General features: G+C 44.5%; 1 protein-coding gene across 1 annotated transcript in view; it reads left to right on the top strand.

Moving 5' to 3' along the window:
* The window catches only part of ABCA3 (ATP binding cassette subfamily A member 3), a gene marked incomplete in the record, with an annotated part of 1,818,321 nt that overhangs the window by 270,873 nt on the left and 1,533,185 nt on the right, over window positions 1–14,263 (top strand). The window contains 1 exon segment of the mRNA XM_044089258.1: window positions 383–507. Within this exon segment, the coding sequence (XP_043945193.1) occupies window positions 383–507 (125 nt within the window).

The raw sequence follows: 14,263 nt of genomic DNA, 5'->3' as shown, positions 1-14,263 counted from the left end.
TAACCGTTTATTATGCATTGTGGAGGTTGCACAAGCCGTGCCAACATTCTATTAAGGCAATCAAAATTTGCTGAGATTTTCCTAGTGCACCCACTCTTCCATAGGTTCAGTACTAGGTGAGAGACATCTTCTATGCCCAAGGTTCTAGCAAGGGCTACCCATGTCCAAGAGAGAAGCCGGGGCTATCCCCTTCACTTTAGTTAAAATTCTTGGGATGCTGCTTTTGATTTTATAGTTATCTGGCTTGTAGTTAATTGCCATTAATGCTCTGATAATGTTTTGATTTTATTTTCCCATGCAGCTTTGTCTCAGTCCTCACCCTGTGCTATTTGTAAGTTTCACAGCTGACATTGTTAAACTATGTGCATCTTTGTATTTTCAGTGCAAGGATTTCAGACTGAGGCAGCATTTGAGAAGTACATAAAGCACGGCAATAGTTCAAATGTGCTGGCAGCACTTGTTATTGATCATCATTTCACCCATCCGGAGGAGCCTCTTCCTTTACAGGTATGTCACAATGAGATTATAAGAAAAAATGAATAAAAATCTATGTTTTAATGGGATTATTAAACAAAAAATGCAGCAATCTAAGATGAACTAGAAATCCTTTTTTGAGTAGGGGTGAGCCTGTGACGGTTTGTGATTCTATAGGTTAAGTACGTTTACTAATTAGTTACATTATTTCTTTCTCATGTCAGCAACAAGGTAGTATTTTAGTAATGGCAGCTATGCGTTTCAGAAACATTTAATTTCATTTCACATTCTGGCAGATGCATACGCAGATTAACAGATTGCTTACTACTGTAGTTGTTCTGACTGAGGAGAACTGCCATCATTTGGCACAGATCATTTTATTGTAATTAAACTGAGATGTAGTAACAAGTTTTGTTCTGAATCTGCAAGGTCTGTGAGGTGATCTCAGTTCTTGCTGATGGATGTAAGTTGTGGTACTTTGGTCTGGCAGATAATTGTAGTCCTTACCACATATGATGAGAGGATTTTCTGAATTTTGAATGTTCTGAACTCTGCTTGTATCGCCTGGGTCATTTCACTGTTATTGACATTGAAAACACCCTTAGAGTCTATGGCAGCCATATAGCTCATTTTACTGGTCTTGCAAGGGCCTGAGAAAGGAATCTGTAGCCCCTTAAACAAAACTTCTACTAAACCTGGATTTTAGCCCCTGTGCTCATTTCTGAAATACATATAACAATGCCATCCACAGTGGTGCAGCGGTAGCATTGTTGCCTCACAGCAAGAGGTTCTCCCGTTTGATTCTTGGTGGAGTGCGGGGAGTGCCTTCTGTGTGGAGTCTGCATGTCCTCCCCACGGTTGGGTGGGTATTCGAAGGACATGCATAAATGGGCGTGCCTTCGTTGAAGGTTGAATGTTGAGCTGGCACCTCGGCGTTCGTGAAAATCTACTGCCAATCATTAGCAGACCGGAGTTCAACTTTGGCGACCCCTAACCGGGAAAAGCCGAAAGACAACAACATATAACAATGCCATGCCTTCTAAGGTGACCGCCAGTTAAGTTGTTGCTTAAACTGGACCATTTGGATACAAAGGTCTAGAATGCAAACTTTTCTCCATTGCTGGCACAAAGCTACATGACAAAGGTTGTAGAACGATTTAAACAGACAACCTGTGACCTGGCTTTATTCTACAAATGTAACTGGTTTGTTGTCTTATTAGTTGTGCATTTTCAGTTTAAGTAAATCTGATTTTTTTTTTTTTTCCTGTAGGCTTTTTGCATCACCATATACTGACTATCAGTCTGTCTCCAATTAGTCTTGGCTTATTCATTCATAGATACCCTGTCACTGATTATTGATGGTATGACCAGCATGAAGGTTGCTTGTATCCTAACACTTTGTTGGTTGTCTGCTTTGCCCGCAGCCTGTCATCACCGAATGGTGTACCATTCTCTTGCTATTGACTGCTCTGACCAACAGAGAGGAGAGAGCCAGTGTCATCATCAACCCTCCCAGCAGCCTTAAAACTCACTGAAAGGCATGCTACTCCAGTAACATTCCCCATTTCTGTTTGAGAATTTACAGGGAAGCCTGCATACCAATAGCAAGGTGTTGCCATTAAGCCCTAACCCGCCACCGGTGACCATTTTAATAACCTGCATCCTCATGAGGGCCTGCTACACCCTCAACTTTGTATGCATGCTAATCAGAACTGCCATCATTGGATTGGTATTACTGAGTCCACTTCTTGGTTATGATTACTATTTGTGTGTGTGTTCTATAAGCCTCTGCTTATAACAGAGACGGTCACCACTTTTATCCACTCAGGATGGTGTTACAGGACTCTCTCCAGTTAAAACCCTCTTGCAGTTAAGATGTAGGTGTGGCCTGATTAAGGTAGACCAATGGCTTATCTTAGCTGCTTACTTAATTTGGAAGTTAACCGTCTGTAAACATTTCATGAGACTGATGCCTTAATTGATACAGAACAAAAGTAAAAAAACTGATGTTCTTCTTGTTTCACTGTTGCAGTCATCATATTTTGGTTATCTGCCTGCAGGTATCCTCAGCCGGCCTGAATACCAGAGTCTTCGGATTTCTGCGTTGGGTGCTGTCTCTTCTTCCATGACGTCAGGTCATCAGGGGTATAAAACATGCAGCCAACGCCATTACATCAGTCTTTCTTGCCGTGCGGTGCCCGAAGCTGAAGCAGTTTGCATGTGCCGGTCGGTCGTTTTCGAGTTTCAGACCAGAAGTCTTCAAAAAGGATAAGTACCCCATTGGGGATCCTTTTTCTTGCTCTAACTGATGTCAGTAAAAGTTAACAATTGTCTTACCTGTGGAAAGTAAATACCTCGTAGAGATTTTCATTCGTACTGCATCTCCTGTTTAGGCACAGACCACGACATCCCTCGCTGTCAGTTTTGTGCCTTGTTCAATACCCAAACTATTTGTCATTGGGCTATTTTTGCAGCGAATTACTTTCGTACTTGATCTGTGTACTCCGAAATGGCTTTAAGTCATCCAACTTCCGATCTTCCGAAAAAACGTAAGTATAAAGACAGAGACAGACTGCATAGGTCCAAAACTGCCGACGATGCTTCCGTTAAGCTAGTCGCCAGTCCGCCAGTACACAGTGAGGTGCTTTCGCAGCCCCTGATACCCGCTACTTCAGATTCGCAGGCCTCTACTGAGACCCATTCAGTATGCCGCGAGATGATTCTTCGACTATGGAACCTGCGGATGTCTCTACCTTGGAAGGGTCAGAAGCCGCTGTGCAGGCACAGGCTTCTGAGGGTGTATTCAGGCCTACAGACATTCATATTAAACAGACACCATCGATTTCATCCAGGCCAAAAACTCACACTACGCCTAGAAAACTGACAACCAAACCGCATGCTCAGGCCATAGGCCTCAAAAACAAATGTTTAGAATGGCTGAAGACCTTATCTTAATTAGGGGAAGCCAGCCTTCCCCCTCTAAAAAACCTAGAACTGAATTTCTTTCTGATTTTTCTGCTCCTTCTGATTACCAGGATTTGCCCTTATCTACTTATGAGGATTCTGATGCAGAGGATTCCATTCCCTCTGCCTCCCCTCCAGAAGATCTTTCTTTTGGTGAAACCTTGCATACTCTTAGGGAGCATTTCCACTGGGAAAGCCAGGGATGTTCATCATGTTACACTGCTGCAGTCATTACACTTGGGTTATCCTGCCGTCAGGCGGTTCCCCAGTCGGCCTGAGTTCCAATGTCTTGGTCCGGCGTCAGTTGCTGTCGCCTCCTCCTTGACGTCAGTGCGACACGGGTATACACGATGCAGCCAACGCCATTTTCTTCAGTCTTTCTTGCCGCGTGGTGCCCGAAGCAAAAGCAGTTCGCAAGTGCCGGTCGGCCGACTCCTGAGATTTTCATTCCGAATCCAGAACCGAAGTCTTCTACAAAGCTAATTACTCCGTGTGGGGAAACTTTTTCTTGCCTCAGATCGATGTCAGTAAAAGTTAATAACTGTGTTTCTTGTGGGAAGCAAATACCTCATAAGGATTTCCATTCTTATTGTATCCCATGCCTAGGCCCAGACCACGACGTCACTGGTTGTCGGTTTTGTGCTAGGTTTAATAAGCGCACTATTAAACGTGTGTTTGATTTTGCCCGACATTACTTTGGCAGAAAATTCAATTATACCATGCTGTCGGAACTTCCGATGACCAGAATACATAAAAAGCGCAGAGACAAGGATAGGCATCCAAGGCCCAAAACTGACAATGAAGCCTCTTCTAGGCCAGTCGCTGGTTGTCCGGTTTTCAGCAAGGCGCCTTCGCAGCCCCTGACTACCGTTTCTGTATAATCACAGGCCGCCTCTGACTCCCACGTGGAGACGGCTGGGCCTTCGGATGCACAAGTTATTCAGACTACCGAAACTATCCCTTCAGAGGGATCAGGAGTAGCTGAATAACCTGCAGCTTCAGAGGGTGTCTTCAGACCTACATAGTTAAGCATTAAATCTTCTGCTAAGTCTAAACCTACTTTTAAAAACAAAGAAACAAATGCATCATTCTCCAGGACAGGCCTCCATGCCTAAGAAACAAATGCTCAAAATGGCCGAAGACCTAATCACTCTGATCAGGTGTTCCCACCCCCTCCTTATAAAAGGCCTAGACTGGATGCAGACTATGACTCATCCGACCAGGTATCCATCTCTTCAGATTCATCCTCAGACCTAGGATACTCCTTACCCCCTTATGAGGATTCTGATGCTGAGGAATCAATTCCATCAGCCTCACCACCTGAGGACTACTCCTTTGGGGAAACCTTACATACCATGAGAGAGCATTTCCATTGGGAAGGCCAGGATTACTCAGAATCCGAGAAAAGGCTCAGCGACTTCCTTTTATTACCTCAACACAGACCCCTTGCTATTCCACCAGTGTTAGATATTGTGGATGATGTGTATACTGAATCCAGCTTAAATCCTGATTCTTTACCTCCAGCCCCAGTTAAGCCTGACAGATACTACAGAGTCCCTGACTCACACAAATTTATTTATAAAAGCTCTGTTGCTGACCCTGAAACTATTTCTCAGGGACCCAAAGGGGTTAAGGCCTCATCAGCAAAGAATCCAGTCCCCTCTGACAGAGATTCTAGAGCATTAGACAGATGGGGTCAGAAAGTATATACGTCTGCAACTTTAGCAATGAGAGCCTTAAATTGCCAATTTCACATGTTAAAATATTAGCAATTTCTGATGTCTCAGTTGAAACAAAACATGCTTCCAGATTCAGATCCTCCTAATTTAAAGGAAATGCAGGATTTATTGCATGTAGCTGAACAAGTGGGAAAACACACTTTGCAATGTGGTTTTGATTCTTTAGAGGCCACCTGTAGAGCAGCTGTTGCAGGTTATGTCATTAGAAGTTGTGCTTGGCTAAAAGAACATAAGTTACCAGATCATGTTAAAGCAAAACTATTGGATGCACCTTTACAGCAGGATGTGTTATTTGGAGTTAAGGCAGAAGAGGTATTAAAGAAAATGGAGGATAAGGCAAAATCTATGCAAACGGCAAAGGATTTCTTACAGGTTCAGCCACCTCGATTTAGCAGAAACTGGCCAACAAAGAATTGGTCCTTTCCAGTTTCAGACAGACCTCAAAGGGGCAGATACAGATGTCCAAGAGGTAGAGGTCAACCACAAGGTTCTTACAGGCCTCGACAATGGGGTGCATCAGGCCAGAAAGAAGGAGAAGACAGGCCACAATCTTATAAAAAACCGCCCCAATGACTTCCCACTACAGTTGCCAAACAGCTCTCTCTTGGCAGCCCCCTAGGGAGGAAAACTGGCACTTTTCTATCACAATTGGTAAATGATCACCGAGACAAATGGGTTCTCAACATTGTATCTCAAGGTTACAGGTTCCACTTTCACACTCTGCCAAGGTTAAAAGGAATGCCAAACCTGCCACCAAATCAATGGGCAGAGGCTCAAAAACAAATTACAGCACTCCTGGACATGAGAGCTATTCAAAAGGTACCACCACAGGAGCAAGGACAAGGATTTTACTCAAGACTCTTTCTGGTTCCCAGAAAGGACAAAGCCTGGAGGCCCATTCTGGATCTTTCTTCCCTAAACACTTACCTGGATGTTCCGAAATTCAAAATGTTGACACTACAGCAGCTTCTTCCCATGCTGGGCAAGAAAGCTTGGCTCGTAACATTGGACCTCAAGGAGGCATACCTGCATGTCCCTGTCAGACAAAACTGCAGAAGATACCTCAGATTCATAGCTGGTTCAATGCACTATCAATTCTCTGCACTGCCCTTTGGCTTCTCTACTGTGCCCAGGGTCTTCACAAAGTGCCTGGCACCAGTAATTGCATTTTGCAGACAGAAAGGAATTCAAATTTATCCGTACCTGGACAATTGCTGATTCAAGCAGTGAGCAAGGACATTCTTCTACAGCATCTGGCGTTTGTAAAACCGTTATTAAGTTGCCTAGGGTACACAGTAAACGAAAAGAAATCAAAACTAGTGCTCTCACAGGCGATAATATTCCTGGGTGCCAGCTTGAATACAATGGCCCAGATGGCTTATCTCACGCCAGACAAGCAAGGACATCTAACTCAATATTTTCAATTGATGGCAACAAGAACCGAACTCTCTGCAAGAAAAATTCTGCAGGCCTTGGGTTACATGGCATCTTGCATACTACTAATTCCATATGCCAGGCTGCATATGTGGAAACTACAGTGGTACCTAAAGAGTGTCTGGTCTCAACACTGTCAAAGTTTGGAAACAGTTATACCACTAATTCCTTGCCTGCAACAGGAGTTTCGATGGTGGGCTCAAGCTTGTCACCTCAACAAGGGACAGCCTTTTACTCAACCCACAGCCAGGCAAACACTGACAACAGATGCATCGGATTGTGCCTGGGGGAGCACACATGGCAGGAAAATGTATTCAGGTCAAGTGGCCCGCAGAACAAAGGCATCTTCACATCAGTCAAAAAGAGATGCTAGCTGTACAAAATGCCCTAATAGCCTTCAAGGACCTGCTACATCCAGGACAACTACTACTAAAGACAGACAACACCACAGTTATGTGGTACATAAACAAGCAAGGGGGCACTCCCTCTTATCCCCTATGCAGACAAGCCATGACCTTGTGGAACACAGCTCTAAACTATCAAGTTCATCTGCAAGCACAATTTCTGCCAGGAGAGAAAAACACACTGGCAGATGACTTAAGCAGAACATCATGGATCCCCACGAATGAGAGTTGAATTCACAAATATTCAGAATATGGTGGAGCCCGGACATAGATCTGTTTGCATCCCCAGTGAACTGCCAGCTACAGAAATTCTGCACAAGGACTTCTCCACAAGCATGGAAAGTGGATGCCCTCTCCTTCAGCTGGAAAAACCTACAAGTATATGCTTTACCACCACTGCCTCTCCTTCCAAAGGTACTCATCAAAGCCAGGCAGGAAGAGCCAAAGATGATCCTGATTGCACCAGACTGGCCACGCCAGCACTGGTACCCAATCTTGAAGAACTTAGCACAAGGACCACTGTGGATTTTGCCTCAAATCCCACATCTGCTGACTCAGCACAACACTCAGATACTTCACAGCCAGCTAAAGACTTTAAACCTGGCTGCATGGAAGATTACCTAGGCAAGCAAGCAATGCCTCTTTCCAAAGCTGTTATGGATGTCATTCTGGAGGCCAGAAGGCCTAGCACCAGGAAAGCCTATTCGGATAAATGGAAGAGATTCTGTGCCTGGAACCAGGCTCACAGCCTTGACCCTCTTGTCCCAAATATTCCTCAGATACTACAATATTTAACTGAGATGCTGGACAAAGGCCTCTCCTTTTCATCCATCAAGATCCACGCCTCTGCCATCTCTGCTCATTACAACACGGATCCACCAATTTTCTCAAATCCTTTGCTAAAACAGTACCTCAGAGGGGCTAAAAACATAAGACCGCCCCGTAGAGCACCTACTCCAACTTGGGACCTCAACTTCGTGTTGGAAAAATTAACTTTACCTCCTTTTGAGCCAGCTAACACAGCAGATTTAAAATATATCTCTTGGAAAACTGCTCTACTCCTGGCAATAACATCAGCATGAAGAGTTTCAGAATTACATGCACTAATGGCAGTGGAACCTTTCATCATTTTCCACCAAGACAGGATGTCTTTAAAAACTAACCCTACGTTTATGCCAAAGGTGGTATCAAGTGTGGCTCTAAACCAAACTATTCACTTGCCAACTTTTTATCCAAATCCACAGAATAAAGGGGAGAGACTACTGCATTCTTTGGACATACACAGGCAGTTACGCTTCTACTTGGACAAAACCAAAGCTTTCAGAAAATCTGAGCAATTATTGGTAGCATATGCTGTAGGAGCACAGGGAAAAGCCATTTCAAAACAGACAATTTCAAAATGGATAGGATACTGTATATGTTTCTGCTATACACACCATGGGAAACCTGTACCTAACAGCATTACCTAACAGCATTAGGTCTCACTCCACCAGGGCAACAGCCACTTCAACTGCCTACCTCAGAGGAGTACCTACCAAGGACATTTTGGAAGCAGCAACTTGGAGTTCTGTACATACCTTCACCAAGCACTACCATCTGCCTCTATACTCTAAATCCAGAGCTGGCTACGCCACTGCAGTGCTGCATGGCCTTATAGCCACCCCTAATGCCTTATAGTACCAGCTACCCTACCTCAGCTTTGGGATTCTACCCAAGTGTAATGACTGCAGCAGTGTAACACGATGAACATAGTACAGTTTTGTACCTACCATAAATGTAGATGTTCGAGTGTATACACTGCTGCGTTACCCTCCCTCCTTCCCCTCTTACTTGCTGGTACGTATTTATGTCTTCTACCCTTTGCTACCTATGGGGAGTATTTGCTGGTATCTGAAAGTTGTTGATTGCTTTTCTTACGTATGTTTTATGAGCAATTGGAATAGCCTACCTTTTTGGGGGCACCTGACATCTGGGGCAAGAAAAACTGAAGAAAATGGCATTGGCTGCATCTTATCTTATATACCCCTGTCGCACTGACGTCAGGGAGGAGGTGACAGCAACCGACGCCCGACCAAGACTTTGGAACTCAGACCGACTGGTGAACCGCCTGACGGCAGGATAACCCAAGTGTAATGATTGCAGCAGTGTATACACTCGAACATCTACATTTATTGTAGGTACAAAACTGTACTTTACTCTTGAGTCCAAAAAGAGACTTAGGGAATTCTTACTCCTGCCTCAACACAGGCCTTTAGCTATTCCTCCTGTTCTGGATATTGTAGATGATGCTTTCTTGGAATCTAGCCTTACCCCAGACACTTTATCCAGCTCCCAGAAAACATGACTGGTACTACAGACTACCTGACTCTCTCAAGTTCTTCTTCAAGAATCCTTCTGCGGATCCAGAGACCATTTCCCATGGAACAAAAGGCATTAAGGCTACTGCTGCCAAAAACCCTACCCCTTCTGATAGAGATTCTAGAGCCTTAGACAGATGGGGTAAGAATCGAACCAAAAATGTCCAGCAGAGACAGGACCTGGAACTTGCAAACACGAAAACGGTTGCTGGTAAAACAAAGTCTTTATTGGACTAAAAAAGCAATGTATAAACTATAAAAACAAGCGCTTTCGCTCGGTCAGTACCGAGCTTCTTCAAAGTACAAAATGTTATGTGATCAGTTAACAGATGTCAAATACTAAATCACTCAGTCATATGACTAATATGGGGTAAGAAGGTATACACTTCTGCTACTTTGGCTGTTAGGGCTTTAAATTGCCAGTTTCATATGTTAAAGTATCAGCAGCATATTATGGGACTACTTAAACAGAAAATGATGTTGATTCCTGACTGTGCTGAACACAAATAATTGCAAGATTTAATGCATTCTGCAGAACAAGTTGGTAAACATACTTTGCAATGTGGTATTGATGCTTTAGAAGCATCTTGCAGGGCTGCTGTCACTAGGTCTGTACTTAGAAGGCATGCTTGGCTTAAGGAACAAAACTTGCCAGGTCATGTTAAAGCTAAATTACTGGATGCTCCCTTAAATCAAGACCGCCTTTTTGGCAACAAAGCAGAAATCGTCTTCAAAGGGATGGAGGAATAAGCTAAATCTATGCAAACTGTTCAAGATTTCCTACAAGTACAGCCTCCCAGATTCAGTAGGCATTGGCCTTCAAAGAACTGGTCCTTTCCAGTCCCTTCCAGGCCTTCTCAGTCCAAACTCAGGAACAGCAGACCACCTAGGCTACAGTCTCAGACTATGCACAGAGCTAAGCAGTGGGGGGCTCCCACTTCCAAAGCTGGGAGTAGTAAGCCACCCCCCCCCCATGGAAAAATGGCACGATGACTTAACCTTAACCCTTCCAAGCCCTGCTCAGCTACTTGCTCCCTTAGGAGGAAAGCTCGCCCTGCATGCAAAAAAAATGGGAACTCATTACCCAGGACAAATGGGTTTTGAACGTAGTCTCCCAAGGATGCAGATTCCACTTCCACACTCTACCAACCCCCAGTGGTTGGCAGGACCTACACCCAGATCAATGGGCGGAGGCCCAACAGCAGCTTCTCTCTCTTCTCAGTATCAGGGCTATTCAACCTGTCCCAGCAGAACAAAGGGGGCAAGGTTTTTATTCAAGACCTTTTTTGGTACCCAGAAAAGACAACTCCTGGCATCCTTTCCTGGACCTCTCTATTCTCAATACCTTTCTGGTGGTTCCAAAATTCAAAATGCTAACTCTTCAACAGCTTCTTCTTATGTTAGCCAAGGATGCCTGGCTGACAACCCTAGACCTAAAGGAAGCTTACCTGCACATCCCAATGAGGGAATCTTGCAGGAAATACCTACGCTTCAGGGCAGGCTCTATGCACCATCAGTTCTCTGTACTTCCCTTTGGCTTATCTACTGCGCCCAGGGCATTCACAAAGTGTCTAGCTCCAGCCATTGCATTTTGCAGGCAGAGAAATATTCAAATTTGCCCATAATTTGACGATTGTCTGATTCAGGCAGAAAGCCAGGACTTGCTATTACAACACCTGGCATTCGTAAATAAACTTCTAACCTCACTGGGTTATACCATCAACAAAAAGAAATCTCACTTAGTACCCTACCAACAGATTGTATTCCTGGGGGCAAGCTTGAACACAACTTCCCAGATGGCACTCCTCACTCTGGAGAAACAAGTTTATTTGACAACCTACTTCAAACTATTGGCCATAAAACCCCAGCTATCTGCAAGGAAAATACTGCAAGCCCTGGGGTTCATGGTCTCTTGCATTCTTCTAATTACGTATGCAAGACTGCATATGAGGAAACTCCAATGGTATCTAAAATGCCTATGGTGTCAACATTCTCAGGACCTTGAAACAATGATTTCTATCATTCCTTGTATGAAGACATATTTCCTTTGGTGGGCAGAGGCCTGCTACCACAACAAGGGACTCCCTTTCACTCTACCCCCTGCTGCCCAAACCCTAACAGATGCATCCGAATATGCACGGGGGGGCTCACTTGGCAGGGCAATGCATTCAAGGCAAATGGAACCCGAGACAGATGCACCTGCATATCAATCAAAAAGAAATGTTAGCTGTACAGAATGCTCTGACAGCCTTCAAAGACCATATTCTTCCAGGACAACTATTGGTAAAGACGGACAACACCACAGTTATGTGGTACATAAACAAGCAGGGCGGAACCCACGCGTACCCTCTCTGCAGACTAGACATGGCTCTGTGGAACACAGCCTTGAGCTACCAAGTACAGCTACAAGTTCAATTCCTGCCAGGCAAACTAAATTCACTGGCAGACGACTTAAGCAGAAATCGCATGGACCCACATGAATGGAAACTAGAACCAAAAATATTCAACCTCTTGAGGAACAAATGGGGGACTCCAGAGGTAGACCTCCAGATGTTTGCCTCCCCTCAGAACTGTCAATTGAACAACTTCTGCACAAGAACTCCCCACAGCCAAGCTTGGAAAGTGGATGCCCTGTCCTTTACCTGGGAAAGACTCTCAGTTTATGCCTTTCCCCCTCTGCCTCTCCTCTCGAAGGTTCTACTAAAGATCAAACAGGACAAGCCAAGGACAATACTGATTGCACCAGACTGGTCATGCCAGCACTGGTACCCCCTCTTGCGCAGTATGACACCGCTGCAACCATGGCTCCTGCCTCAGACCCCTTCCCTGCTGTCCCAGCAGGCGGGCCAGATTCTGCACCCTCAGCTTCAAACCCTGAACCTTGCAACCTGGCTAATTCCTTGAGCTCTCATTTAGCATCACTCAGTAAGCAGGTGCTGGATGTCATTCTGGAGGCAAGGAGGCTTAGTACTAGAAAGTCCTATGCTGAAAAGTGGAAAAGATACTGTTCCTGGAGCCAGGCTCAGGGGATATGCACAACGGTGCCCAGCTTACCTCATATTCTACAGCACTTAACAGAAATGCTCCACAAGGGTCTATCCTTCTCGTCAATTAAAATTCATGCCTCTGCCATTTCAGCACATTATAATACTGAGCCACCCCTCTTCTCTCACCCTTCGCTAAAACAATTCCTTAGATGGGCCAAAAATTTAACCCCCCCCCCCCAGGAGAGCTCCCACTCCAGCCTGGGACCTTAACTTTGTATTGGAAAAGCCCCCCCCCCCCTTTGAGCCAGCTGCAACAGAAGAGTTGAAGTTCCTTTCTTAGAAAACAGCCTTCCTTCTAGCTATCACTTCAGCAAGAAGAGTGTCTGAATTACAGGCCCTCATGGCAGTGGAACCCTTCATTATCTTCCATGCGGACAGGGTTTCCCTCAGAACTAATCTTTCCTTTATGCCCAAGGTGGTGTCTAGTGTGGCCTTAAATCAGTCCATTCATTTGCCTACCTTTTTTCCTAATCCACAAAACAAAGGGGAATGAATACTGCACTCTCTGGACATGCACAGACAACTTAGATTTTATTTGGACAGGACTAAGCCTCTCAGAAAATCTGAACAGCTGCTAGTTGGCTTTGCTGCAGGGGCAGAGGGGAAGGCCATTTCAAAGCAAACCATTTCCAAATGGATAGCACATTGCATTCATTTCTGCTACAAGCACCATGGAAAACCTACCCAACAGGGGATGAGATCTCATTCCACCAGGGCTGTATCTACCTCTGCGGCTTTTCTCAGAGGAGTCCCTACCAGGGACATCCTAGAAGCTGCTACCTGGAACTCTGTACATATCTTCACCAAACATTACCACATGCCTATCTTTTCTAAATCCAGAGCTGGATTTGCCACTGCAGTCTTGCAGGGCTTAATAGCTGGTCCTAATGCTCTTTAACTTCCTGCTCCCTTCCTTAGCTTTGGGAATCAACCCAAATGAGATGACTGCAACAGTGAAACACAAAGAACATAGTACAGTCGTGTACACTTACCATAAATGTAGATGTTTGAGTGTATTCACTGTTGCAGTCCTGGTTACCCTCCCTCCAGCCCCCTGACTTCTCTTGGCTCTACCTTTCCTTCTTGTTTGGTATGTTTATTTATTTTTTCTGGTGTATTTTCTTTTTGATGGGGGTGTACCATACCATATAATTGCTTCCTATTGTGGGGGCACCTGACATCTGGGGCAAGAAAAACTGATGTAATGACATTGGCTGCATGTTTTATACCCCTGACGACCTGACGTCATGGAAGAAGAGACAACATCTGACGCAAAAATCTGAAGACTCTGGTATTCAGGCCGGCTGAGGGCTACCTGCAGGCAGATAACCCATGTGTAATGACTGCAACAGTGAATACACTCTAACATCTACATTTATGGTAAGTGTACACAACTGTACTTTTTCTTCTTTGATGAGAAAGGCAGTTAAGTGCCTGGAAGCACTTTAGAACTAAATGTTTCTGTGGACTCTGACATTATGAATAAACATTGGTCTAACTATATGCTTTAAATAGTTGACGTGTATTATGTGAAACAAATGTGATTACAGGATCTGATGCGTTAATTTGCCTGTTTTTGATATGGGTAAAACGGCTGTTGACCATGGAAACGCATGCTATGGTAGTGTCCAGATGGAGAAGAGCACACAAATATGAGCTGTATTGTATTACTGCAAAATACTATCTTGTACAGTGGAGGAGAGACTTTTGGAAGTGGTTCAGAATATCTGCAGGTTTGTACCTGAAACCTTGAATTCATGTGGGATGCCTTGCATAGATAACCAAGGAAGACTGTGGAAACACTTTGCTTTAATGTTTTATTTTGTGTTATTCCCCACAGCTGG

The sequence above is a fragment of the Protopterus annectens genome, chromosome 12.part0 (assembly GCF_019279795.1).
Source record: "Protopterus annectens isolate FY-2018-M chromosome 12.part0, PAN1.0, whole genome shotgun sequence".
Taxonomy (NCBI): Eukaryota; Metazoa; Chordata; order Ceratodontiformes; family Protopteridae; genus Protopterus; species Protopterus annectens.
Note: the sequence above shows the minus strand (reverse complement) of the source record. Positions and strands in the feature narration are given on the sequence as shown.